Source organism: Blennius ocellaris (genome assembly GCF_963422515.1).
Source record: "Blennius ocellaris genome assembly, chromosome: 6".
Classification (NCBI taxonomy): domain Eukaryota; kingdom Metazoa; phylum Chordata; class Actinopteri; order Blenniiformes; family Blenniidae; genus Blennius; species Blennius ocellaris.
Window position 1 is genome coordinate 1,605,750 of NC_137655.1, and position 27,500 is coordinate 1,633,249.

Here is a 27,500-nt window from a genome sequence, read left to right on the forward strand (position 1 = left end):
TATGACTAAGAAACAAAAAGTTAATTAAAATAAATAACTAAATAAACAAATAAAGGCAGGCACTCACCAAAAGAGAGGACATGAGGCACCGGGACAGACAGAGTCTGGGACACTTGTCCTCTGCCACTCACACTCCACAGTGAACTGAAGAACAAACAACAAGCACTGTATTATTATTATTATTATTATTATTATTATTATTATTAATACATTTTTTAGATTTTTATTGTTTGGGCCACAAAAAAAAAAAAAAAAGACAATGGAAGTGAAATGTTTCCTCAATTTTATATATTTATTTAAACATTATTATTATAATAATTAATAATAATTCATTAATTCAACAGCAAAGCCTCTCAAAGGTTCAGTTTTATTTAACGTGTGGATGAGAAATGAGTGCAGTATTACTCTGATTAGCTCAGAAACATTTCTGAGGGCAAAAGAACAAACTAAACCTCACGTCATCCTTTAATTTAAACTTACAGCCGGACATGATGGAGCACCAGGTTCTATTTAACGGGAAAAACAAACTGGTGTGAAACTGGAGCTGCCTAAACTGTTTGATTTAAGACGACGAGTGTCAGTTGACAGGAAAATATATATATAATATAATATAATATAATATAATATAAGTATAATATAATATAATATAATATACATATAATATAAACTTATAATATAATATAATATAATTAATATAATAATATAATATAATATAAAATAATACCTGTTTGTTGTTCAGCGGTTGGAGGCTGAAACCACCAGATGAGACACTGAAGACAAGTCACTGAGACTCAGGACCAGAACCTGAGGAGGAGGAGGACGAGGAGGAAGAAGAGGAAGGGGGGGAGGGGGAGGAAGAGGAAGAGGAAGAGGAGGAGGAGGAAGAGAGGAAGAGGAGGAAGGAGAAAGAGGAGGAAGGAGGAAGGAGGAAGAGGAAGAGGAAGGAGGAAGGAGAAAGAGGAGGAAGGAGGAAGAGGAAGAGGAAGAGGAAGAGGAAGAGGAAGAGGAGGAAGGAGGAAGAGGAAGAGGAAGAGGAAGAGGAAGAGGAAGAGGAAGAGGAGGAAGGAGAAAGAGGAGGAAGGAGAAAGAGGAAGAGGAAGAGGAAGAGGAAGAGGAAGAGGAGGAAGGAGAAAGAGGAGGAAGGAGAAAGAGGAGGAAGGAGAAAGAGGAGGAAGAAAAAGAGGAGGAGGAAGGAGAAATAGGAGGAGGAGGAGGAGGAGAGTGGGTCAGGAGGAGGAAGAGGAGGAGGAGAAGGAGGAGAAAGAGGAAGACGAGGAGGAGGAGGAGGAGGAGGAAGAGGAGAAAGAGGAGGAGAAAGAGGAGGAGAAAGAGGAGAAAGAGGACGAGGAAGAAGGAGGAGGAGGAGGAGGAGGAAGGAGAAAGAGGAGGAGGAAGAGGAGGAGAAAGAGGAGGAAGGGGACGAGGAAGAAGGAGGAAGAGGAGGAGGAGGAAGGACGGAAAGAGGAAGAAGAGGAGGAGAAAGAGGAGGAAGAGGACGAGGAAGAAGGAGGAAGGAGAAAGAGGAGGAAGAGGACGAGGAAGAAGGAGGAAGGAGAAAGAGGAGGAAGAGGAGGAGAAAGAGGAGGAAGGGGATGAGGGAAGAAGGAGGAGGAAGAGGAAGAGGAGGAGGAGGAAGGAGGAAAGAGGACGGAAGAGGAGGCAGGAGGAAGGAGAAAGAGGAGGAGGCAGAAAGAAAGAGAAAGAGGGGGAGAAGGAGAAAGAGGAGGAGGAGGAGGAAGAGGAGAGAGGGTCAGGACCAGCTGTAGAGCGAGACACCAGTCAACCTGGGACTGTCTAAATGCTGGAGCACCTTGTACGGCGGCAGAAGCTCGGTGTCCAGGGACAAGTCTACTGCACGGCTGCTGCGGGGTGAAACAGCCACACGTCGGCCATCAGGGTGGAGAAAACAAGCGCACCTCTCGCACGGGAGGAAGAAATAAAGAAACAGCGGACTCACCAGGAGGAGCCGTTCTTGTGAACGCAGCCCGAACACCCAGCCGCTCATCTCCTGTAGCAACATTTAGAAAAAGACGTGAAAAAACAGTTTAACATGTGAAAATGTGACGTGTGTGTGCTGTGTGTGTGTGTGTTGGTACTGCAATATTACAAACGTGGCAGAATTAATCAAACGATTAAAAAGCATGGATGACAAAATGCCTCGATATGAATAATCGGCACGGTGTATTTTCCAGTGAGACGGTGAAGCTGGAGCCAAATTACAAGCCCTTGGAGTGAAAAGCCCCATGAATTAAACAGAACTGGAGTAGGGAGACGCCTGGCGCCCATTTAATTCACGAAAAGAAACAGACACGACGCAGGAAATCTACACTACTGAAAAACCGACATGTGGTTTAAGACGACAAGAAGAGAAGTGGAAGAAACGGTTTGTTCTTCAGGAACTCTGCGAGGGCGACAGACGATTGAAAGACCAATTAACGAAGAAGATGAAGACAAAATAGATCGAAGCTCCCAACAGGATACTGCCCTCCTTTTCTATTGAATTTAATTTAGTTAATTTAATTTAAATTTAATTAAAATTGTAATTGAATTTACATTTTAATTTAATTTAAATATTAATTACGTTTCAATGTAATAAAATTGAATTTTTATACCTTTTTGCTTAATTTAAATGTACTTTTAATTTAATTGAAATGTAACTTTACTCTAATAAAATTGTATTAATTGATTATAATTTGATTTAATTTTAATTTAGTTTTAATTTTAATTCAATTCAATTCTAATGTAGTTTTAATTTAATTTACATTTTAATTGCATTTTAATTTAATTTAAATTAATTTTTTAATTTACTTAAAATTGAATTGTACTGTAATTAATTTTAATCAAATTTGAATTCAGTTTTAATTTAATGTTAATAATTTTTTTCTTCTCTTTTCCCTTTTACTTCTAATTTTTTTTTAAATAAAATCAATAGACTAAAATGGAGAAAAGAAAAAAAAAAAAAAAAAAGAAACCCTGAAAGACAATAATAAAAAAAAAGACAACATTCCACATGAGAGGCGGAGCTTGGTGAGCTGGGGGAGGAGCTTGGTGAGCCAGGGGGCGGAGCTTGAGTCACTCACCAGGTTGCTGCTCCGGCAGTAGAAGTGGCTGTAGGCCTTCCTGGCGGCTCGACAGGGCGAACAGGAAGTACTTGAGCTGTCCTTCCTGTCGGGTGGAGGCAGGAGAGGACAGGAGGAGACGGGGGGGGGCAGAGGAGAGGGGGGTGGGGTGAAGGTGTGAGGAGGCGTGGCCAATGTAAGGGGGCCGTGGTCAAGGTGAGGGCGCAGTACCTTGGGCGTGCTGTAGGCCAGACGCAGGGTGTTCACTTCACTCCAGGCTTCAGGGAAATCTGGAAAAACACAAGAGGGGGGGGGGGAAATCACAAATCTGCTCCCCGGGAAGGAAGACGTGTCCTCGTGTCCCCCGTCCTACCCGCCATGGAGACGGAGGCGTCCTGAACGTCTCCCGGCAGCCTGACGGGGTGTCTGACGAAGTGATGACTCAGCACTTCCTTCTTCCTCTCGGGGTTCACCGTGAACTGGCAACCCATCAACAGGAAGTCGGTCATAAACACACATAGTTTAAACATTTAAAAAAAAAAAAAGAAATTAGGTGCAAGTTTCTTGAAAGAACAAATGAAAAAAGGGGATTTAAATAAAGAAAATACATCAGTGGCTTTTACTGCGAGGAGGAAACCAATCAGAACTTTATCTACTGTTCCAGACGAAGTCGAATGTTGAAATGTTCTACATGTGGTTTTTTTTTCTGCCGACTCTGGCATTTTCTCTCCTGTGCAATTCGTTCCAGATCAAGAAAAGCAGCAGACCTTGTCTCGTCTCGGGGTCGATGAGGTCGAAGAAGGCCCGGACCGTAGCGAGAACCAGCTCTTTGCACCTGCGACACCAACGTCTTGTTAATTAATTATTCAAACGCGACTCGACGACGGACGGTACGAACGAGCGAAGTGTTTTTGGTTTTTCTTTACCAGACGATGGAGAGGTGGTCCGTGGAAACCCAGGTCCTGGAACCGCCGTGGCCTGGAAGGGAAAACAAGAAGAAGAAGAAGAAGAAGAAGAAGAAGCTGAGACCGGAACCATCCTACGGGATTCCGGGTTAAACGTGGCTCAAAAGCGACCGGCCAAAAACATTACGACCACTTGTGGAGTCAGATCTGGCAACCCGATCGGTGGTCCTAATGTTCCGGGGCCGACCGGCGTCAGAACCTCGGCGTACCACCAGCGACAGCTTGTTGGGGTCTCCCGGGGGTGCAGGGCAGGGACACCAGGCCGGAGCGGACCTGGTAGTCACGGTAAACCGCCGCCCACCGACAGAACGGTGACGTTCCGGAGCCGGCTGGCCTGGTTCACCCACTTCTGCCTCACCGCCAGGTAGAACTCTGCACACACAAGAAGAAGAAGAAGCTTTATTTGTATAGCACCTTTCACAGGTAAAAATCACAAAGTGCCTCACAGAGACATTAAAAACGATAAACTAGTCCAGACGGAATTAAGATAAAACCAAACACAGCCATGTCGACTAAAAGCTTTTCTGAACATCCGTGTTTCCAGCTGCTTCTTAAAAGAATCAACAGTCGGCTCCACGCAGCGACAAAGGAAGGTCGTTCCTCCATTTAGGAGCAGCAGCTTCAAAGGACAAGTCTCCTCTGGCTTTGAAGTGGGTCCGAGGGACAGTGAGGAGGTTCTGGCCCGAGGACCTAAGGGAGCGAACCGAAGAGAGTACCAGGGGCACAACAAGTCAGACACATATTTAGGAGCCTGACCGCGCAACGCTCGAGAAGGTCCGAACTAAAATCTTGAATTCAATTCGAAATTAGATGGGGAGCCGGTGCAGAGACCGTCTGCTTTGAACCCTTTGAAGTCGGTTCAAAGCTAGATTTGTTAAAACAAGTAAAAAGGGAGTTACGATAATCTAGTGGAAGAAACAGTTTTTGACCAGACGTCTCGATTGGCTGTCGAGGGACACAACAGAAGCCGCTCTCGTTTTTATCAAAATAAAACACCCCCAGGTGGGGGGGGGGTCTCACCCAGCAGGTAGGGGTCCAGGACCAGCACGGGGGCCAGGTGGGGGGAGGCCTGGGTGATGATGAGGGTCACCAGGTTGGCGTTGAAGCGAGGCAGGGTGAAGAGCGCCCGGGCCACCACGCCCCCCATGGAGTGGCCCACCAGCACCACGCTCTGCGGGGGGGGGTCTTCACCTGCTGGGGGGGCGATACAGCACAGGATCACTAGTTAACACACACACACACACGCAGTGACTCTGTCGTCGTCTAAACAGACGGACGTTTTTCACTTCTTAAAAAAAAAAAAAAAAAAAATGTTTTAAAACTTTTACCAAAAAGTTTTTAAAACTATGAAAAATTTTCCATTTTTACACCAAATGAGTGAAATGAACATAAAACGTGTAGATTTAAACTATTTAAAATCTATATATATTTCTTAATTATTTTCAACTCATTTGTTTAATTTCCCAGAATTCTGTGGAATTTAAATTTGTTAAAAATGGAGGAATTTAATTCTTAAAAACTCGATGGATTTAAGCGATTTAAGCTACAAGCACATGTCAAAAAATTAAAACACATTGAAAAAGTTCACTTTTGAAAAAAAAGTATTAAAACTTGTGAATTTTCCCCGACACACACAAGCACACGCACACGCACACGCACACGCACGCAGTGGCTCGGTTGTCGTCTAAACAGACGGACGTTTTTCACTTCTTAAAAAAAACTTAGGCGCATTACTTCACTACACATCTTTTTAAAATCAGCTCACACATTGAATCTTCTGCAGGAACTTAAAATGCAACCCGAATCCTTAAAACGTACAAACAAGCAGTAAGAAAGAGAAGTTCAGTTAAACCAGCAGCCTCTCTTGAAGGATCATTACATTTAATTATAAAGTCAATATGTCATTACTTTGTGTGACTTTTTCTTCTTCTTTCTGTCATTTGTTCTGAATTTATTTCTTATTGTATTTTAACTTTCAAATATAGTTTTATCCAGTCCTGCTGAACAAAACTTAACTTTGCTACTTTATTTATTTATTTTTTGCTACAAAAACAAAATGATCACAATTAAAACGCTACATTGTTTCGCTTTTGTTGTTTTCACAGTTACTAAAAGATATTTTGTAACTTTTTGCGACGTTTGTGGGATTTTATCAGCCAATTTCAAAGCTTCGCCACACGACAGACCATAATAATCCCTGGAACTTGGGTGAGGGGGGGTTGAGGGGGGGTCCTGACCTTGTACAGCCTCAGGATGGCCTTGATGCTCTCGTGCAGGAAGTGCGTCTGCCTCAGCAGGCCTGCCGCCGTACAGCGCCACCAGCTCCTCGTTGAAGTCCACCGTGAACACGTTGAGGTGGAGGCCTCCGTCCAGGTTCTCCGCCTTCCTCAGCGCCACCGAGCCCAGCGAGCGAGCTGGAGGGGGGGGGGGGGGGAGGGCAGAGCGACGGTCACGGCGCTCGGTAAATAAACGATATTCCTCCACTTTTGTGTTGAAAATTAAAAAAAGCCTCATTAGCGCCCCACATGTAACCAACCGGGTGTAAAAGAAAATACACTGATGAGTTTAAAATGTGTAAATAAAAGACAGTAATATTATTTAGGTTAAAACTTGTGTGAACTGCCAGTTAAAGAAGATTTTAAAACTGTTTACCAACAAGTAAAAACACGTTTTGTTGAGTTTAAAAGACAAGTTTCTATGGTTTATGTTTTTCACCTGGTTTAGGTTCCTTACTAGCTTCCTTACTAGGTTCCTTACTAGTGCTGTAAATAGATAAAAAAAATAAATAAATGTATCGCACAATTTTCTGTGATTAATTGCGATTAATTGCACAATTTTCTTTGATTGATTGCGATCTCACCACTTCCAGTAAATGACAACAGTCACATGAGACATAAGACAGTTTAGTTCAATATCGTCATAAAATTGTGCTTTTCAAAGTAAAACAAACAACTTTTACTTTCTCAATCAGTCGTCGGGGAACTTTTTAAAGTGAAACTTTCTGCCTTCATATTATTCCACTGGGTATCAATGTGTTCTGGAGTCGGTAAGAATTCAAAAAACAAACCGGAAGTAAACAAAAATACATTAATTACGTAAATTGTTTTAACAAATTAAACATTTGAATTCAATTAATTAAATGAAGGCGTTATTTTTAACAGCACTAGTTAAACCTATTTAAAAAGGTTTCATAAGTAAATGAACCTTTAAAAGACATTATTTAATGAACATTTCAGAAGATTTAACATTTTTGAACAACAATTAATCCGTTTTGACTCATTTCCTTTCTTTCCACTAATAAACATTGTCCAGACATTATGGGCATTTAAGTTCAGTTGTTGTCGTGTCCTTTCAGAGTAAAAGGTACATTTAATTCTCATGGTTCTCACCACTTCCAAACTGCAGTTCTTTTATTGAAATTTCAGGTTTTGTCACATGTTTTAAATAGATGAACACTATTTATAGATGATTAATCTATTAATCTCCGTCCCGGCTGACTGGAGATCAGATTACGCTGAAGTCAGACGGGTTTGACGCCTCTGCTCTGAGTCTCATCATGTTCTCACTTCTTTTTTTGGTTTTTTATTTTCCCTACTTGCAGATCTGAGGTGGAGTTAAAACAGCAGCTCGTCACACGACAGCAGTTCTAGAACGGAACGAAGCCCACATGTCGTCTCTGTGAGCAAAGTCACATTTACAGTGAAGCTTTCCAAAATAAAGGCTTCAATGTGAATGAAACGCTCTTATTTAAACTGTGCTTTAGGAACAAGGCGGTACCTTGCTTGTAGCTGCCGGCGTTGCCGGGCAGGAACAGCACGGGGGCGCCGGTGAGCTTGAGGGCGCGGGTCTCCTGGGCGTACGCTCCCTCGCCGTACAGGTAGAGGCCGTACGCCGGGTACAGTCTGGCCACGCGGCGCGGCAGAGACACGCGCTGCCGACGACACACGGCCCACGGGTTAACAGGGATTCAAACCACAACTTCACAACCTACTACGGTTCTTTTTCTCTCTCGGTGTCGCCGAGTGATTTGATCCGAGTCGCAGGAAAACCTGGTTCTGCAGGAAAAACTCCACTAAAATACAAACTAGAACTACGTCAGGGATGGAATTCCTCGCTCCCGACCAGTTCCACGTCTGAAGGTTCAGTTTGTTCACTTTGAAACTTCAATTTTTCAATACAAGAATAAATCCAGCAGGACTGGATGAAACTATGTTTGAAAGTTAAAATACAACAAGAAATACATTCAGAATAAATGACAGAAAATGTCACAATCATGAGAATAACACAAAGTAATGACATATTGACTTTATAATTAAATGTAATGATCCTTCAAGAGAGAGGCTGCTGGTTTAACTTAAAATCTTATTAATATTAAAATCTTACTAAAAATTCTTATTGTTTGTCTATATGTTTTAAGGATTCAGGTTGCATTTTAAATTCCTGCAGAAGATTCAATGTGTGAGCTGATTTTAAAAAGATGAGTAGTGAAGTAACGCTATTTAAAAATAAATACAATTTCTAACTTAAAATTGCTAGTACAGCTTAAAAAAATCTAATACAAGAAAAGAGGGGAAAACATTTAAAAAAGAAAAGAAAAAGGGAAAAATAACAGGAAAAATGAATTAAAAAAAAGAAAAAAAATTACAACAGAATTTAAAAAAAAAGAAATAGAAAATAAATTACTAGTACAGCTTTAAAAAATAAAATCCAAGAAAAGAGAAGGGAAAAGCAGAAAAAAGGGAAAAAATAACAGATTTAAAAAAAAGAAAAGAACAAGGGAAAAAATAACAGGAAAAATTCCTTAAAAAGAAAAAAATAACAGAATTAAAAAATAAAGAAATAGAAAATAAATTTCTAGTACAGCTTCAAAAAATAAAATCCAAGAAAAGAGAAGGGAAAAGCAGAAAAAAGGGAAACAATAACAGATTTTAAAAAAGAAAAGAAAAAGGGAAAAAATTACAGGAAAAATTCCTTAAAAAGAAAAGAAAAAAAATAGAATAGAAAAACAAAGAAAAAGAAAATAAATGTCTCGTGCAGCTCAAACCTCTCTGGTCGGAAAATCGACAACTAAATGGCTAAAACAGAAAAATCTATAAAAATAAGAGGTAAAAATATTTAAAAAATGGCAACAAAATCTAAATACGTAATAAAATACATCTAAATTGTACTTATCATTAATGCAACCTGTTTGTTTTGTATAAATAACATTACAGACACAAAAGTGTCGCAGAGAACTGAACGTGAGTTTCTCGGGAGGTTGTGAATTGGGGGGAAACTGTCAGATCTGGCAACACTGAGCTCAAGCATCGGAAGTCACTGTGGTTTAACTTAACTTCACGTACGACCCGGTTATTCCCACATTTCTGAGCCCCAGCGGGGGGGGGGGGGGGGGGGGACAGCAGCCCCGGGGGGGGGGGGGGGGGGGGGGGGGGGGGAGGCACCCGGGCCGGGTGACCTGGCTGGGGCCCCCGCCCCCCCACCGGCTCCCGCTCTCGTAATACGGATTTGCGGGTCACCTGCTGAGCGACCGGGTTCAAGCATCAGGGCTTAATCGTGCTTTTAGACGCCCGCTAAGGTGAGCTAATCCCAGCCGGAGCATCACCGGGCCGATCCGGGAGCAAGAGGTGGAGCAGAGGGGTGGAGCAGAGGGGTGGAGCAGAGGGTGGAGCAGAGCGCACAGGAAGTAACGAACCTGGCAACACAGCACCTGTCCGCCAGGTGACGCGCGCCTACGCCAACGTGCGGGCTGCGGGTGCCCCGCCGGCACTCACCCGGTACTCCCGGTACTCGGTACTCACCCGGTACTCCGGGTACTCGAACATGTAGGTCATACTGCAGCGGTTCTCCTCGCAGCCCGTCAGCAACTCCCGCAGGCCGACCGCCAGCAGCCCCACGGCCAGCCCGTAAAAGGCCCCGGCGGCGAGCCTCATGCTTCCGGTGTCCTCCCGCCGCGGCTCCCAGTCCTCGCGCGTGCTTGTTGCTTCCCGCTTTACAGGTGTCCGGGGCCCGCGTGTCCTCGCCGCGGCTCCATGGCAGCCGAGAGAGAGAGAGAGAGGGAGAGAGAGAGGGAGGGAGGGAGAGAGAGGGAGGGACGCCGCGCGGGCTGTCAGACACACCGGCTGGACCTCACAACAGGAACCGCACCTCCTTCAAGCGCCGATGATTGGCGGGCCGCTCCGCCAATCAGAGGGGAGCGACGAGGAGGCTCAGCCAATAGGTGGGCGAGGGGTGACCGACGTCATGTACTTCAGAAATGGAGGCGTTTGATTTGTTTATCCTTGATTAGATCGCTGTAATTTATGTTTATATATATTTATTTATTTTATATTATGTATATATATATATATATATATATATATATATATATTTGAATTTTATTATACATATATTAATTTTTTTTATCAACTGTTATTTTCTTATGTATTCCAACAATACATATTAAAATAAACATTGAGAACCAGGAGGAAACCAACAAACACACAGGGAGCAACTTATTTTAAACTATTTGATGGTTTTTAGAATCTTTTCTTTTTTTAAATCTTTCATACGCTCTCTGTGTCTGTACTTTTATTGCATTTCATGTATTTGTCTTTTGCTATTTATTTGTTTTTAAGAACATTTTAGCATCACTGACACTGTAAAGTAACTGTATGTACTTCTACCAGGACACACTTGCAAATATAAATACAAAATACCACAACTTGTTTTGTTTGCTGATGAAGTATTTTCTGAACGGGGGAGAACTTATGGAAGAAATCACCTCAGAATTAAACAAATTAAACAGTCGTTTCATATCAAATATATATATATATATATATATAGAATTCCTTAAAACTATCAATGGATTTAGACAAATCAAAGTTTATTTTTCTGGTGATCATTCAGACATGTTGAATTAGCTATGAACATGTGGGTATGTATATAACAACTGTATGTATTTATAGATACAGTACGTATGTGTATAGTTAGATAAATATATTGTCAATTAACAATAAAGATATTTAAAATAATAAAAAAATGACCCAGTGTGTGGCTTTCTCCCGTTTCCTCCCACAGTACAAAAACAAAAATATGAAAATAAAATGTTAAAATACATTTGTAGTCGTCTTTTTTTTTTTTTTTTTGGACTCATTTGATGGCAAAAACACACAAGACATGAATAATTCTGATCGGATCTTTCATTAAAAACGAGTCGACTGGCAGACAAAACAAGAGGCTCGACTTGACAGACGTTTATAATTCTTGAAATGTTCAATAAAACAAAGGAAAGCTCTGCCGCAGCTGCCTTCATCATTACAAACAAATAAAACATGAGATCAACCGTGACGGGAAGAAAACAAATAAATCACTGGAGATTTGAAAAGTGTAGATTACAGGAGTTATATGTCCCTTCAAGGTGTGTGGAGCTTCAGCCTTTAATCCACAACAAGAGCTTTTAATTAAAGATGCTGGTGTGACTCACTACACCACCTACTGGTGAGAAGAGGTATTGCGAGTCAGAATTGGGAGACCTGGGCACTTTTGATGCTAAAAAAAAACCAAAAAAATCAGTAAATATTCCTGCAGAAGACTTCATTTTCATTCCTTTACAACTAAAATATGACTAATTATACCTCGACTTGCGTCAATCACACGGTGAGACTCTGATTGGCTGGAGGGAAACCGGCCGGGATCTTATATATTATTGATCGTCGCTGGTTTCTACGTGAGCGAGCAGCCGTGTTTCCTTCACTCCAGTGTTTTTCTCTGTCCTCAGAAATCCCGGGAACTTTGCAAACTTTTTTTTTTTTAAAAAGAAAAAAGAAGCAAATACTGTGACGGGAAAAAAAAAAATAATAAAAAAAAAATCAGCAGCACGTTAGTGATGAGTTTCCAACTTCAGTCCAACAGTTTGGAGTGTTCTATCCTGGTGATGGTCCAGCTGGGAGGAACTCCTTTAGTGAACTCCCTCTGGAACCTGCGGGGTCGACGAGGGGTCAAAGGTCAAAGGTTAGCGCCACGGCTAGCGCACAAAAAAAAGAACATAAAAAGGAAAAAAAATAACAGGAAAAATTCATTAAAAAGAAAAAAAAATAACAATTTAAAAATAAAGAAATAGAAAATAAATTTCTAGTACAGCTTTAAAAAAATTCTAATCCAAGAAAAAGGAAAAGGGAAAAGCAGAAAAAATAGAAAAAAGAACATATTTTAAAAAAAGAAAAGAAAAAGGGAAAAAACTGGAAAAATTCATCAAAAAGAGAACAGATTTTAAAAGATAAAAGAAAAAGGGAAAAAATACAGGAAAAAATCATTAAAAAGAAAAGAAACAAATTAAAACAGAATTTAAAAGAAAATGAAAAGACATTTCTAGTACAGCTTTAAAAAAAATTAAAATCCAAGAAAAGAGGAAAAGGGAAAAGCAGAAAAATTTAAAAAAAAAGAACATATTTTACAAAAGAAAAGAAAAAGGAAAAAACAAAAGGAAAAATTCCTTTAAAAAAGTTTAAAAAAAAATAACAGAATTTAAAAATCAAGAAAATGAAAATAAATTTCTAGTACAGCTTTGAAAAATGTTTAATCCAAGTAAAGAGGAAAAGGGAAAAGCAGAAAAATAGAAAAAAAAGAACAACAGCCTGGAACGCTCTTAATGTGGCGGGGACACACTCACTCGTAGATGGCGGTCAGCAGCCGCTTCGTCTCCTCGTGGCTCGTCCCCTCGCCGATGGACACCTTGAAGACGCGGGTTCCCTCCACGCCGTCGTCGGGGAGACGGGCGCTGGTCAGGTACCAGAACCGCATCAGGATGCTGACGAACTTCCTCCCTGCAAGGCGGGGAAAGAAAAAAAAAAAAGTTTTATTCTCCTGTTAACGCTGGAAATCTCATATTTCCTCTGCTGCTCTCTGGCGCCCCCCGCAGGAGGCTCGTCTCAAGATTCAACTGTAAAAACTGTTTCCAAACTTAATGGATTAATATTAAATTAAATAACAATAGTGCGATTACAACTGTCCCAAAGTAAGACTTTACCGGCGTCGTTGCTTTTAAAGTGCGTTTTGTCTAATTTAGCATTTTAAGTAAAACACGGGGACAAAAAATCTTTCAATTTTGTTGAGATATTTTAATTTAATGCTTACTAGAATACACCTATTGAGCTCAGTGTGACTCTACGTGCACCACATGTATTTGTTTAATTATTATTTGTTCACTTTGAAACTTCATTCAAGAACAACCCAAGAAGAACGCTATAAAAAAAAAAAATTCTAACTTAAAATTGCTCGTACAGCTTTAAAAAAAATGTTATCCAAGAAAAGAGGAAAAGGGAAAAGCAGAAAAATGTAAAAAAAGAACAGATTTTAAAAAAAGAAAAAGAGAACAAATAACAGGAAACATTCCTTAAAAAGAAAAGAAAAAAATGTAAAGCAAGAAATAAAAAAGCTTGAAAAATATCAGTTGACAGGGAAAATACATATAAATTAGAATACTTTTTTATTCAAAAGTGAACTTTTTCAATGTGCTTTAATTTTTTAAATCCATCGAGACTTGAAGATAAAACTTGAGAGTTTTTAAGAAGTAAATTCCTCCATTTTTAACTCATTTAAATTCCACAGAATTCTGGGAAAATTAAACAAATGAGTTAAAAGTAGTGAAGTAACACTATTAAAAAAAATTATTAAATTCTAACTTAAAATTGCTCGTACAGCTTTAAAAAAAATGTATACAAGAAAAGAGGAAAAGGGAAAAGCAGAAAAATTGAAACAAAGAACAGATTTAAAAAAAGAAAAGAAAAAGGGAAACAAATAACAGGAAAAAAATCCTTGAAAAGAAAAATAACAGAATTTAAAAATAAAGAAAATGAAAATAGATTTAAAACACGGGGACAAAAAAAAACCACGTTTTTACTTTCAATTTGGTTGATATTTGAATTTAAAGCTGATTGTTCAGGAGTGGTTAAATGGTGAAGCTACTGCACGCGTGCAGCATTTCCCGACGTATGCTAGCGAACGACGTCGCGTCACCGTTGTCGTCGTAGAAAATCCCCACGTCCCCCGGCGTGGAGTACATGATGTCGTCTGGCTCGGCCCGCAGAGCCTGCTGGTAGTCCGCCGACAGCAGGCTGCACTTCTCCTGCAGCTTCCCAACCAGCTGGAGGTGGAGAGGGGGGGTCAGAGGGGGGGGGGTCAGGGGGGGGGAAATGCCACCAACCACCACAGAAGGAGCTTCTAGGAAACCTGCTTCACACTCACGTCTTTCTCCACCAGCCCGTCCAGAGCCTCAAACTGACAGCGAGACAGAAGCCTGGACACGTGAGAGAAGGCCTGCAGGAGACAACCGCCTTCAAAACCTTGCTTTCACAATAAAATATATATATATATATATATATATAAGATGATCTTCATAGACAACAGTTCAGAAAACAGCTGATTCCCTCGTGGGAGAAGGAAAACTCATGAATAATAGTAGGAATAGTGTATAATCATGGTAAAAGGAGTAGTAATAGCAGTAAAGGAGCAATAATATAAAGGAGTAATAGCAGTGAAGGAGGAGTAACAATAGTAAAAGGAACAGTAATAGCAGGAATAGGAGTAGTAATAGTAGTAAAGGGGAAGAAATAGCAGTAACAGGAGTAGTAATAATAGTAACAAGTGCAGTAATAGGAGTAACAGGAGTAGTAATAGTAGTAAGGAGTAGTAATAATAGTAACAAGTGCAGTAATAGGAGTAACAGGAGTAGTAATAATAGTAACAAGTGCAGTAATAGGAGTAACAGGAGTAGTAATAATAGTAACAAGTGCAGTAATAGTAGTAACAAGTGCAGTAATAGGAGTAACAGGAGTAGTAATAGCAGTAAGGAGTAGTAATAATAGTAACAAGAGCAGTAATAGGAGTAACAGGAGTAATACCAGCAGTTGAAACGGTAGTAGCAGTAGTAATACCAGCAGTAATACTATCACAGTAAGTACCAGCAGGGTTGTGGCGGTGAAACGAGCCGTACTGAACCGGGACAGACCTGCTTGGCTCCCGCCGTGAACTCGTCGATGCTGAACTCTTTGTCGAAGTAGGTTCTGATGAGAAAGTAGTAGATTCTGGTCCGGAACCAGATGAAGGGGTTCGGCAGGCCGACCACCACCACCTTGTTGGAGCTGTAGGCCCGCAGGGCGGCGGCGGGGAGCCGCGGCGTCCCGGAGCGGCTCAGGACCGAGGCTTTGTCCACCAAGAGGAGCGGAAACCTGCATGTTGACGAAAACCTGGAACACCTTCTGAACATGGGCAGCGCCATCTTTTCTGCCTCCTCTCTTCTTCTGTGGTGCACGCTGACGCTGTTCGTTTCTTCTTCGTGGGTCCTTCTGCTTCCTGCTGAGCGCATTACTGCCATCTGGTGGATTTAGGCGGATTGTTGGTTCGATGTTTTTAGTATTTAACATTATTTAAATCACACTCCTCACTGCGACCTGCTTCTTTTAACTAATAAGAGCATATTCCATGCATTTCTTTTCATTGCATGATTTATATAAAACATTTCAAACAAAACAAAACTACATCACTCAATAGTTTTAGCAGCTTTTCTTATTTTTTTGAATCTCTAACAGGTTCGTTGTATTATATATACTGTTTGGTGTCTCTTTTCAAATGCAATAAAAGTTAGAATACATTCTATACGTGGTGAAACCGGGCTGTGACCGCTCCAATATGGCGCGACGCTCAATGTATGCCTGGATATGACGTATGCTGTGATAACTTCCGGTCCGTGCCGGTGTGACTCCCGGCAAGAAGCGATAAAAGTAGTGAAACAAACGGGCGCATTTACTGAAAACATCTTGTCAGTGCTTCACTTTCCTTAATTTTGAAATAAATAAAACCACAAAAAACTAAAAGAAATCGTCGAAGAGGATTTTGTAGAGTGTAAATTCTACCGCTAATGTTTTGTTTCTCATCGACACCACTTCAGTGAAACACCACGAAGCCTTCAGTGTTTACATTCTGTTAAAGCGCTAAAATGTGTTTTGGTTATTGTCGGAGTTTTTAATGGAGCTCCAGGAGAAAGAATCGGTCCCGGTGGTCACGGAGGTGGACAGAGACGTGTTTCTGCGGGACGTTTATCCACAAGTACGACTCTTTAAAGGTCGACATGGACCTCAGAACAAAAGATTAATTATTACTGAACGTGATAGAAAACAGGCTCCAAGACTGGAACGAGACTGCAGAGAAGAAATGGGAAATAAACTAATGAAGGCCAAATTCATCATAAATACGAGACGAAATAGGTGTAGGAGTTGAAAAAAGACTATAACGTGAGCACTTATTCTCTACGTGTGTGATATTAGAATAGAATAGAATAGAATAGAATAGACAGGAAATACTTCATTAATGTCAGAGAGAACCATCTTTTACAAAACATTATTTCCTCCTTCTTCTTTTACACATAAAACAACAATAAAGGGTTAACAATATGAATTACATATGTATTACCTACATGTTTACTTTGCTACAGAGTTAAGTATTTCATTCAAACTCATCTCATTTTCTAAAAGCTCTCAACATAGTCAAGGTAGTGACGGGAGGTGCAGGAGGTTAAAAAGTAGATTCAGATTCAGATTCAGATTCAGATCAACTTTATTAATCCGTTGGTACGACTCCCTCAGGGAGATTCGAGTTCCAGCAGCTTTAACGGGACAGGAACGGCACACGGAGAGCAAAGAATAAAAAATAAATACAATAGGATAAGTCTAAAATAATAAAATAAGATAAATAATGATGTACAATATTATATAGACTCTTCACTAACCTTAACTAAGTAGAAATAGCAAAAGAATAAGAACTCCAAATAAAATATAAAGTGACGTTAAAAATGCACAAATGAGTTCCGTCCTCAGACTTCAGGTGTGATGTGATCGCAAATGTAATATTTTAGTGAAATTACAGGTAATCCAGGAATAGATGGAAGATAACAGTTAGAATAAGTGTGTGTGTGTGTGTGTGTGTGTGTGTGTGAGAGTGTGTGTGTGTGTGTGTGTGTGATCGTAATCGACTTAAAGAGAGGGAAAGTGAAAGGTGTGAAGAAAGACCTGACGTGTCCCTGCTGTGTGTCCAGCGCCGTCCCGCCGTCCTCCGGGGGGTGAGTCTGGGTCCCTGCCTGCAGAAGTGGACGGTGGAGGAGCTGGGCCGGCGGGGCGGCGGCCGGCCGGTGAAGGTCCACGTCTCCACGCTGCCTCAGATGGACTTCCTCCGCAAAAACTTTGTCTACAGGCGAGTCTCCCTGCACACACGGGACCCGGGGACGGCATCCAGCAGACCCCCTGGATCCGGGACGGCGTCCAGCAGAGCCCCTGGACCAGCAGACCCCCTGCTGGGTCCCTGTTCTCACGTCCGTCTCGTCTCTTCACAGGACTCTACCGTTTGACCAGTTTGTGAAACGAGCGTCGGAGACAAAGCAGGAGGATTTCTTCCTCTGCGAGGTCTGCAGGGTGACGTCAGCAGGACGTATATATCCTTCTTTTTATTAAACCGTTGTTTTTCATCTGTTCGTTCCAGGAGGAGAGCTACTACCTCCGGTCGCTGGGGGACGACGTCCGCAAGGTACGAGGGACGAGCTAACGGCCGAGGACGAATCAAATGTCCTCTTTTTACAGACGTCAAGAATTATTGTATAAACTCTAAAAAACTGGTGGCCTCTCTCTCTCTCTCTCTCTATTCCCACTACTCTCTCTCTCTCTCTCCCTCTCTCTCTATTCCCCCTACTCTCTCTCTCTCTCCCTCTCTCCTCTATTCCCCCTACTCTCTCTCTCTCTCTCTCTTCCCCCTACTCTCTCTCTCTCACTCTCCATCTCTATTCCCCCTACTCTCTCCCTCTCCCTCTCTCTCTCCCTCCCTCTCCCTCTCTATTCCCCCCAACTCTCTCCCTCTCCCTCTCTATTCCCCCTACTCTCTCCCTCTCTATTCCCCCTACTCTCTCCCTCTCTATTCCCCCAACTCTCTCCCTCTCAATTCCCCCCAACTCTCTCCCTCTCCCTCTCTATTCCCCCTACTCTCTCCCTCTCTATTCCCCCAACTCTCTCCCTCTCAATTCCCCCAACTCTCTCCCTCTCCCTCTCTATTCCCCCTGCTCTCTCCCTCTCTATTCCCCCTACTCTCTACCTCTCCCTCTCTCTCTCTCTCTCCCTCCCTCTCTCCCTCCCTCTCCCTCTCTATTCCCCCAACTCTCCCTCTCTATTCCCCCTACTCTCTCCCTCTCTATTCCCCCTACTCTCTACCTCTCCCTCTCTCTCTCCCTCCCTCTCTCTCTCCCTCTCCCTCTCTATTCCCCCAACTCTCCCTCTCTATTCCCCCTACTCTCTCCCTCTCTCTATTCCCCCTACTCTCACTCTACCTCTCTCTCTCTGCCTATTCTCCCTACTCTCCCTCTCCATCTCTCTGTCCCCCCCACTCTCTGTCACCCTCTCTCTCTCTCTCTCTCTGTCTCCCTCCCCCCATCAGGAGCCTGCCGACCTGAGGAAGCAGTTCCCGGACCTGTCCCAGGATTTCCTCGTCCCCCCCGTTCTTCGAGAGCGACCAGTTCTTCTCCAGCGTCTTCAGGATCAGTTCCTGCGGCCTGCAGCTCTGGACGCACTACGACGTGAGCCGCTAACGACTCTGATCCGTGACCCGACAGGAATCTGAAAAGCGTGTCGGGAGTTCAGCGTCACGAGCCTCGTGTGTTTGTAAGCAAGTCGTTTAAGACGCCGGCTTTGTCTGAGCAGGTGATGGACAACCTGCTGGCTCAGGTGACGGGGAGGAAGAGGGTGGTGCTCTACAGCCCCCGGGACGCTCTGCACCTCTACCTGTCAGGTGCGACGCCCTTCGTCTTGGATAAAAAAAAAAAAAACGTGTGTCAGGGAGTCGGAACCGACATCCAACGAGTCTCAGTCCTCAACGCTTCTCGCTGTTAAAACCTTGAAAGAGTTTGAGAAAACTCTGGACGATCTTATAAAGATCCGCAGGTTCAGCGTCTTATTTCCCGGCAGGGGACAAATCCGAGGTCCTTGACATCGACAACCCAGATCTGACGCGGTTTCCGGACTTCGTGAAGGCCAAGAGGTACGAGTGCGTGCTGGAGCCCGGAGACCTGCTCTTCATCCCCGGTAAGAACGTCTCAGGACGTCCCCGACGCTCCGAGGGCGTCGATGTCACCGTACGCCGACGACACCGTGTTCTCTGGCGTCCCCGCAGCCCTGTGGTTCCACAACACCCTGGCGCTGCAGTTCGGCGTCGGCGTCAACGTGTTCTGGCGCCACCTGCCGGCCGACAGCTACGACACGAAGGACCCGTACGGGAACAAGGACCCGGTGGCGGCCGGCCGGGCCCTGCAGGCCCTGGAGGGGGCGCTGCGCGCTCTGGACCGCCTCCCCGACGACTACCGGGACTTCTACGGACGCCGCATGACCCGGCGCATCCAGGAGAGGACGTTTCACCACGACGAGACGGAAAACGAGTCACCCTGCGACTTGTCCAACAAGCCTGGATGAGTCTTCTGAAGGGGGGGGGGATACTCTCAATACACCATGTTCTACTACAAAATACTTCTTGGTCGTCTTCTGTCTGTTCGCCGGGGAAAGTCTCATCAAAATTTGTCAAAGCGTCCGTCCATCTTCCACCACAGACCTGATCCAACAACATGCTGTTCAGCTTTTCAGCCACTAGGGGGCGTCGCTGTGTAGCATCATCTGTTTCTTCTGAAGTTTTTAAAAATGAGACTGTAGGTTTATTCAGTTAAACTGGCTAAGAAGCGACCAGCGGTGTGATCAGGAAAGAAAGGTCATTATTGGAGTTAAATACAGGGAGACTGGAAATATTGAAGTTTAACTGCCGTCAGCTGGATCAAAACTTTTTTTTTTTTTAATATCTCAACACTTTAGGATCAGTTTGACAAGGTTTAACCTCCTTTAATGTAGTAATGAATTAGAAATCGTGACTGTAGTCTTCTGTTCTAAACTATTAGAAATGGAAGCAAAACAATCAGGTCTTTCATTTAATTCTTTTCAAGTGATTTCATATTGAATATTTTGAGTATTTTAAGTGATTCACTAAACTCCGACAGGACTTCTTCTAGTAATAATAATAATAATTTGGAGTTTTACGTTGCATTAATGTATTTCTGAAGCCATAAAAGACATCAGTTGTACATCAAGTACGTAAAAGTCCCAGATACACAAACAGGTTCATCATCAGCCGAACTTGTATGTTGGATGAATTCTAAAAAATAAAGAAGTTGTAAAACACATCAAAAGGATATTTTAAAATGAATATATAAATATATATGCAAACAGGGATTACTTAAGGAAGGAACGTTGATCATTTCTATGTTGGAGAACCGAAGACTTTGATGCGTTTTAAAGCTTTTTTTTTTTTTTTTTTTTTACTGAAAACAGACAAAATGTCTGAAAATGGACTTTGTTTAACATTTTATTGCACAGAGAATACAGTCGTCGTTTCCTTACAAACATTTGAAAGCTTTGTAAACAGAGCAGCAGCAGCAGGATGTCCTCAGTGTCTCCAGTGTCTCCGTCTCCCGGCGGCGTTTTTTTTTTGGACGTTGGAAATTTCCCCGAGAGACTCGGCGAGGCGAAGCGGAGCGGGGAGATTCTTTAGCGAATCAGTCAGTGGATCTGCCGCCGGGAGGAAACGTGGCGTCGCTTCCAGGAAACCAGCGATTCGGGGAAAAAAATAAAATCAAATAAGAAAAAAGAACAAGTAAAAACAAGCCGCTGCTGCCCCCTGCAGGCCGCAGTCGTCCCGACACGTCTTCCGTCTCGCCGTCCAGCCGGATCCGGAGGCGAGAGGCGGCGGAGCGACGAATCCGTCGGGCGAGAGAGAGAGAGAGAGAGAGAGAGAGAGAGAGAAATGGCACGTGGCTGTGAGGAACTAAGTGTTTTCTTCTTTTTCCGAAGGGTTTTTTTTTTCCTACGAGGCAGATGAAGGGAGACTCCGGGATCCGGGATCCGGGATCCGGGACGGCTTTTCTCCTGAGCGATGGCCCAGCTCGGGGACGGAGGAAATGGCGGCGGCGGCGGCGCTACGGGGTCTGCGCCATGCCGCGACTCGTCTTGATCTTCTCAAGCCTCTTGGCCAAGTGGCTGTTGTTGGACTCTAACTCGTCCACCTTGTCCAACGCTGAGCGCAACTGTAGGGGGAGAGAGAGAGGGGGGGGGGGGGGGGGGGAGAGAGAGAGGGGGGGGAGGGAGAGCGAGAGAGAGGAGAGAGAGGGAGTGGGGGGGGAGAGAGAGAGAGAGAGTGGGGAGAGAGGGAGGGGAGGCGAGAGAGTGGGGGAGAGGGAGGGGGGGAGAGAGAGAGAGAGGGGGAGAGAGAGGGGGGAGAGAGAGATGGGGTGGGGGGGCGAGAGAGAGTGGGGGAGAGGGAGAGGAGGGAGAGAGAGGGAGAGGGGGGAGAGTGAGCGAGAGAGAGAGGGGGAGGGAGAGCGAGAGAGAGGAGAGAGAGAGGGGGAGGGAGAGAGAGAGAGGAGAGAGGGGGGGAGGGAGGGAGGAGAGAGAGAGAGAGAGAGAGAAGGGGGAGAGCGAGCGAGAGAGAGAGGGAGGAGAGAGAGAGAGCGGTAGAGAGAGAGAGAGAGGTAGAGAGAGAGGGAGGTAGAGAGAGAGAGGTAGAGAGAGAGAGAGAGAGGTAGAGAGAGAGAGCGGTAGAGAGAGAGAGGTAGAGGGAGAGAGAGAGGTAGAGAGAGAGAGGGAGGTAGACAGAGAGAGAGAGCGGTAGAGGGAGAGAGAGGTTCAGTATGAGGTGATTAACAGAGCAGTAGACGGAGGAATCTCCACCCTGCCTCTCGCTGCAGCTTCCGTTTCTCCGCCTTCAGCTCGTCCTCCACCTTCTCCGCGTTCTCCGCCGCCGACTTGTACCGCGTCACCTGACCCTCCAGCCGGGTCACCTGGGACAAACAAACAAACAAACAAACAAACACAACACGGAGGTGAACCGAGAACCGCGGTGGGGTGATGGGGGGGGGGGAAGTGATGGGGGTGATGGGGGGGGGGGGGGGGGGGGGGGTGGGTGTTGGGTCGTCGGCTCACGTTCTGCTCCAGCGCCGTCACTTCCTGTTCCGCCTTCACCAGTTTGAACTTCATGTCGCTGACTTGTCGGCCGGAGTCTCCTGGACGGAGGCGGGACACAGACATGTTACCGTGGCGACGCCGTGAGGGGCGACAACAACAACAACAACAACAACAACGGCGACTCACTCTGCAGCTCCACGGCGTTGGGGTCGTTCCCGTTCTCCACCACCTCGCCGTCGCTCTTCACGCTCTTCTGCTCCAGCTGGGACTTCAGCTTCTTCACCTGCGTGATGGCGAGGAACTCTGAGGTCATCCAGTTACTTTCAAAAAGTAATCCGATTACTGGTTACTCTGCTGATACATATTTAACCTTTGACCTTCATTCTTGGTTGGATTTCTATCTGACTGACGCTTTTATCGTCACATTTTTATCATTACTGGTATTTATTTACCCGGAGATGTCGCTGTAGTTTGTTGTTGCGCTACTTATTTATTTATTTGCACTTCCTGCTCTATGCGACTTTATTTGTCCCCCCCCCCCCCCCCCCCCTCCCCCCTCCTGGACAAATAAAGTCTTTCACAGATTCATTGATTGATTTAAAAAGGGCTGTTTATTGATGACAAGGGTTGGTTCCGATTCTTTTGTGTTCCCTGAACGCACCGTTAGAGCGGGATGGCCTGTGATTGGCTGAGAGTGGATGGGGGCGGGGCTTTCTCAGTGGTAGGAGCGGCTGGTTCAGTTTCATAATAAAGCGGCCTTGCAGACAAGAAACTCTTCTTATGGGACTATAACACTAACTTAAAGTTCATATTTATTATATATATATATATATATATATATATATATATAGGCAATAGTAACTCTACAATACTAACTTAAAGTTCATATTTATTATATATATAATAGATATATATATACAAGATATATAATAGATATATACACAATACCAACTTAAAGTTTATATATACACACAGACACAATACTAACTTAAAGTTTCTATATATATATATATATATATATATAAAACAGTAGTTCTGCAGGTCCATCAACTCCTATAGTGAACTTTAAAAAGTCTATTCATCCATTCATAAGTGCTTGAAGCAGCTTGAACGTCTAATTCTGCCTCGTCAGCAGTAAAACAGTAAAACGACTCAACACGTGAACATGACGGAGGTGACGGAGGTCCGTCCACTCACCTGCTCCACCATCTTCTCACGCTCGTCCACCAGCTTCCTCAGACGGATCTCTGGAAGGAAACCACAGCGTTTGACAAACGGAGAGTCGTGGGACCGCCCCCCCCCCCCCCACCCTCCCCCCTCCCCCCTCCCCCGACAACGTACACAATCCATCTTTAAGAAAATAAAGAGTCGACATACCGGGAGTGGGAGGAGCCAAGGAGGAGGATGAGGAGGGTGGGGGTGATGAGTTGATGCATGCAACAGGGCGTCGGTGTGGGGGTGACGGAGCGGGTGGAGGTGGAGGTGGGGGAGGGGTGTTAGCATGCAACACTAAACGCATTTCAAACGGGATTTATTTCAATCTTTTAATATTTGCTGCAACAAAAATGCAAACGTTGGTACAGTTTTGTGCTTCGGCCTCCAAGTTTGACACTTTTTATATTTTTGCGTGTTTTGCTTTTAAAGTCCTTTGTGGAGCAACACCACCAACGACCTCCGTCACATAAAGAGCAGCAGAACAAAACGTGCGTCGATACACAGTCAGTGCAGTTTGCCGTAACGTAAACTCTTTGCACATATTGACCTTAAAGAAAAGAATAGAGATTCGTTAAAATTCAGATTTTTTAAAAGTGAACGTTTGTAGATTTCTTTTAACACCTCGTAGGCAGGTAATCAAAATTTAAAAAACGGACGTACACGAAACCCCAAGTAAGCCAAGCTTTTATTTTTTTTTTTTAAACTGTCGATCTGATGTGGTGCATTTTAATAAATAATCTAAACAAAGGTAACCGTTTCATAAATGGCACACAAACGTCACGATCTTTGGCATTTGTTCCCATGTTGAAAATGAGTGAAGGCAGAACGTTCGTCTCGCCTTAAAATCCATCGTGATGAAATCAGAGGTTCTGAATCAGGATCAAAGATCCTGAAATGGATTCAGATCTGATGAATTCTGAGGCGTTTTGTGACGTTTCTCTAACTCGTCCCTCCATTAACGACCCACCGGGTTTTTTTTAAAAGTTAAATTATTTCAGCAGGTGACCGTCCCTCCCTCGTCCCTCGCCCCTCGTCCCTCCCGTCCACTAAGACACCTTGCAGTCCTCCTTGCCCTTGCCCTTCTTGCCGCCCTTCCTCCCCCCCCTCCCTGCCTGCGGCGGCGGCGGCGGTAGATCTTGATCCGGACTCTTCGGCAAAGCCGGAGCGTCGCTCGGCCAGTCCAGCTTGACGACGTCCAACGCCTCCTCGACGAGCGAGGACACCTTGTCTTTGAGGTTCTCTACGATGGCGCCCAGCTCGCTCCGCCCCCCCTCCGCTCCTCCGGGCTCTTGGATCGCGGTCTCCTCTTTCGGTTCAGGGTCTGCCTCTTCGGACACTTCGTGTTCCGGTCCGTCCGTCTCTTCGATCGGTTCGTCTCGCGTCTTTCCGTCTGGCTGAGTGTCACTTTGACACGACCCCGACTTTCCGTCGCCGCCTTCGTCCAACGTGACCTCGACTCCCTCCTCGAACTCTTCCGCCTCGGGATTGTGGGGTAGTTCCGGCGCGACGGCCGCCTCCACGTCCAGATCGTCGAAGTCGAAGGACTGGCCTTCGTCTTCGTCGTCCTCGCCGTCGCTCTCCAGCCGGGTGGGCGGCGATTCTTCCACGACAGACTGGCGAGGCCCTTCGCTTTCGTCGCGTCGCTCTGGATCTTCTCCGTCAGCCGTGATGGAGGAACCGACCTCGGTCCTACCGGCTTCCTGACGACCGTCTGGAGCGTCGTCGTCGTCTGGTCTCAGTTCAGATGACGTCTCATCGGTCTGTTGTTCAGTGTCGCCCTCCAGTGGTTCAGGTCGCGCCGCAGTTTCCGCCTCACTGGCGGCAGGTTGTTTGGTCGCTGGTGGAGACGGTTCTGCCGCACCGCGATCCGGCTCCTCCCTCCCCGGTTCTTGTCGCTCCGCCTCCGAATCTCGACGTGGAGATGAAGCACGTTCTTCCTCGGCTCCCGGCGCCTCGTCGTCGACGGTCTCAGTTCCTTCCCGGGGACTTCCATCCAAAACATCGACAGACGGATTGACGTCGCACTCGGACGGCCTCCTCAAAGCGTCGGCGGTCGACGGGGAAGAGATTTCCACGGACGTTGGTCCAAGAGCAGAAGCGCCGTCTCTGTTTAAAACAAGCGATTCCAGTCCGGCGTTTTCCTCGCCGCTCCTTTCGAGGCTGCTGCGATCGGCCGAGCACTCGGCCGTCGCCTCAACGGGCTCGGATTTGTCTTCCACTTGATCTACAGTTTTTGAATCGGTTGGAACTGGATCTGCATCATCACATGCAGTCGCCTCTTCGGTAAGGCTTCCTCCACTCTGTGAGCGGAGGCCTGAAGCCTCGAGGTCCACGCTCTCGACTTTGTCCGTCTCCCAACGGAGCTCGTCGTCTCTGGAATCTGCTCCGAGCTCTTGGTGTGTTTCCACGCGAGGACAACCGTCGGCGAGTTCCGCCGCCTCTACCGATTCCACGACACGTGTTTCTTTCGTGTCGGTCTTCGGTTCATCGCTCGCGTCGACCAGAGTTTCACCGGTTGGCGCCGCTTCGACTTCTTCTAACCTTTGGGTTTCTTTCGTGTCGGTCTTCGGTTCATCGCTCGCGTCGATGAGAGTTTCACCGGTTGGCGCCGCTTCGACTTCTCCTAACCTTTGGGTTTCTTTCGTGTCGGTCTTCGGTTCATCGCTCGCGTCGACCAGAGTTTCACCGGTTGGCGCCGCTTCGACTTCTTCTAACGTTTCGGTTCCTTCCTCTTTCTGCTCCCCGTCACAGTCGGTGACGGATTTCTGTTGGGAATCGGGTTCTGGTTCTTCTACCGGTACTTCGTTCCCACCTTGTCGCTCGTCCTGCTCATTCTTCACCGGAGTCACGGTTGATTCCTCCAAGTCTTCATTGGCCGGAGCGTCGGCGAGCGACTCTTCTCCACACCCATTGATAACCTCTCCTGACTCTACCCGTTTTACACTTTCGCCACTTCCCTTCTCTGCTCCACCGCTCTGTTGGTTCTGGGCGTCGTTATGAGTCGCTGCTTTCTTTTTGCCTCTCTTTTTCTTTCTCCTCTTTTTACCCTTGTTGGAATTACTCGGGGTTTCCTCCGCCGCGTCTTTGCCGGCCTCGTCTGCGTTCTCGGCCTCCGGTCGAGATTCTGCGTTCGACGTAACAGATTCATCTACTGGACTCTCTCTCGTAACGCATGCAACCGTTTGCCGATGACTTGTGTCTTTATAAACCAAACCTGCTCCCTCAGAGTTTTCACGTTTCTCGTCTCGTTTCTCAGCGAGGCTGTCGGATGTCTCCGTTATTTCACTATCCTGCGTCTCGGCGCTACTTTTGATTTCCGTCCGCTCCCTATCTGGACATGCCGTCTTGTCTGAGCCCTCCTCAGACACTACTGCCTCTGGAAGACTTTTCTCAGAATCTAGAACGTCCTCTGGAGGCTCAGGGCGAGACACAATCACAGCTTTGCTTTCTACGATTGCCTCGAGCGTCAAGTCCTTGCGTGTGTCGTCGTCTGCGACGCCGGGAGTGTTCGGACGGTGCTTTTCGTCATCCGCCCCGTCGCAGTTCAAGAGATTCTCTTTGGCTTCCTCAAGTATTTCCTGCTGCTGCTGCTGCGGATCCACATCTTCCTTTCCGCTACGTCTGAACTCAGTCTCCTCTGTGTTTCCTGGGAGATCATGAAGAGCAGACGCTGACAAAAGGCCAAAGAAAAGTGGTTTCTTTCTTTCTTTTTTAAAAAAAATCTTCATAAAAGAAGCGAATCAGCAGAAGTCAGGAGAGAAGGCAGGACGCCGGGCCGGTCGGACGGCCGGCGAGGAAAAGCAGAGGACCGAAGAAGAAGAAGACCAGGAAAAGAAGGAAGTCCAGCGAGGAACGAGAAGAATAAAGGCAGGAAGACCAGAACAAGGAAAGTTCTTGAGCCCCAGTACGCGTGTCCAAGGACTTAAGCTGGATCCACATCAGAACAAGCTACTCAGACAAATTGAAACCTCCTCCTGTCACCTGTCTTCGTTTGCCCAGCGGCTCCTGCATTCAGTTGCTTGTGACTCAGAGGCAATATGCTGAAGGAGCGAGAGGGACGACTGGAAGTGACGGAATCAGGAAAGACAGAATGAAGACGAAGCAGGTCGATGGCGTTAGTGTCGACAATGAAGCCATAGAGAAAAAGAGGTATTGTCATGATGAGACTGATGATTCCCAGCATGTTGCTGAATTCAGGCTGAGCAACACGTCCGACCAGCCTGAGGAAACCCCACAGGAAGTGCAGCTCAGCT

General features: G+C 45.2%; 4 protein-coding genes across 12 annotated transcripts in view; 1 reads left to right on the plus strand and 3 right to left on the minus strand.

Moving 5' to 3' along the window:
* Positions 1–9,954, minus strand: part of pgap1 (post-GPI attachment to proteins inositol deacylase 1) — a gene marked incomplete at both ends in the record, with an annotated part of 27,292 nt that extends 17,338 nt beyond the window's left edge. The window contains 23 exon segments of the mRNA XM_080498103.1: positions 68–116; positions 118–144; positions 725–739; positions 742–804; positions 1,811–1,862; positions 1,958–1,986; positions 1,988–2,008; positions 3,081–3,122; positions 3,124–3,165; positions 3,291–3,349; positions 3,433–3,538; positions 3,828–3,894; positions 3,986–4,022; positions 4,025–4,037; positions 4,234–4,263; positions 4,265–4,312; positions 4,314–4,396; positions 5,045–5,204; positions 5,207–5,218; positions 6,262–6,324; positions 6,326–6,438; positions 7,802–7,955; positions 9,823–9,954. Of these exon segments, the coding sequence (XP_080354229.1) occupies positions 68–116; positions 118–144; positions 725–739; positions 742–804; positions 1,811–1,862; positions 1,958–1,986; positions 1,988–2,008; positions 3,081–3,122; positions 3,124–3,165; positions 3,291–3,349; positions 3,433–3,538; positions 3,828–3,894; positions 3,986–4,022; positions 4,025–4,037; positions 4,234–4,263; positions 4,265–4,312; positions 4,314–4,396; positions 5,045–5,204; positions 5,207–5,218; positions 6,262–6,324; positions 6,326–6,438; positions 7,802–7,955; positions 9,823–9,954 (1,417 nt within the window).
* A 1,211-nt stretch (positions 9,955–11,165) lies between these two features.
* maip1 (matrix AAA peptidase interacting protein 1) lies at positions 11,166–15,278 on the minus strand (the record flags this gene model as incomplete). Its single annotated transcript, XM_080498628.1, has 5 exons — positions 11,166–11,981; positions 12,672–12,825; positions 14,018–14,144; positions 14,246–14,317; positions 15,009–15,278. The coding sequence occupies 5 exons, from the start codon at positions 15,276–15,278 to the stop codon at positions 11,903–11,905; spliced, it is 702 nt and encodes a 233-aa protein (XP_080354754.1). The 3' UTR covers positions 11,166–11,902.
* A 707-nt stretch (positions 15,279–15,985) lies between these two features.
* tyw5 (tRNA-yW synthesizing protein 5) lies at positions 15,986–19,500 on the plus strand (the record flags this gene model as incomplete). The annotated part of the gene is given in 9 exon segments (XM_080498105.1): positions 15,986–16,105; positions 17,091–17,245; positions 17,385–17,454; positions 17,531–17,575; positions 18,473–18,526; positions 18,528–18,611; positions 18,736–18,823; positions 19,000–19,116; positions 19,205–19,500. Coding segments are annotated over 9 exon segments (990 nt in total). The 5' UTR covers positions 15,986–16,024.
* Positions 19,501–20,436: 936 nt separating this feature from the next.
* The window catches only part of lrrfip1a (leucine rich repeat (in FLII) interacting protein 1a), a 53,661-nt gene continuing 46,597 nt past the window's right edge, over positions 20,437–27,500 (minus strand). For 8 of the 9 annotated variants that reach the window (XM_080498288.1, XM_080498290.1, XM_080498285.1 and 5 more), the window contains one exon: positions 23,390–26,893. In XM_080498288.1, coding sequence (XP_080354414.1) covers positions 24,294–26,893 — 2,600 coding nt within the window. In that variant the 3' untranslated portion in view covers positions 23,390–24,293. Of the gene's footprint in view, positions 21,156–21,803; positions 21,909–22,050; positions 22,131–22,218; positions 22,316–23,229; positions 23,280–23,389; positions 26,894–27,500 lie in introns of those variants that run through there. The other variant, XM_080498289.1, reaches the window with a different exon arrangement.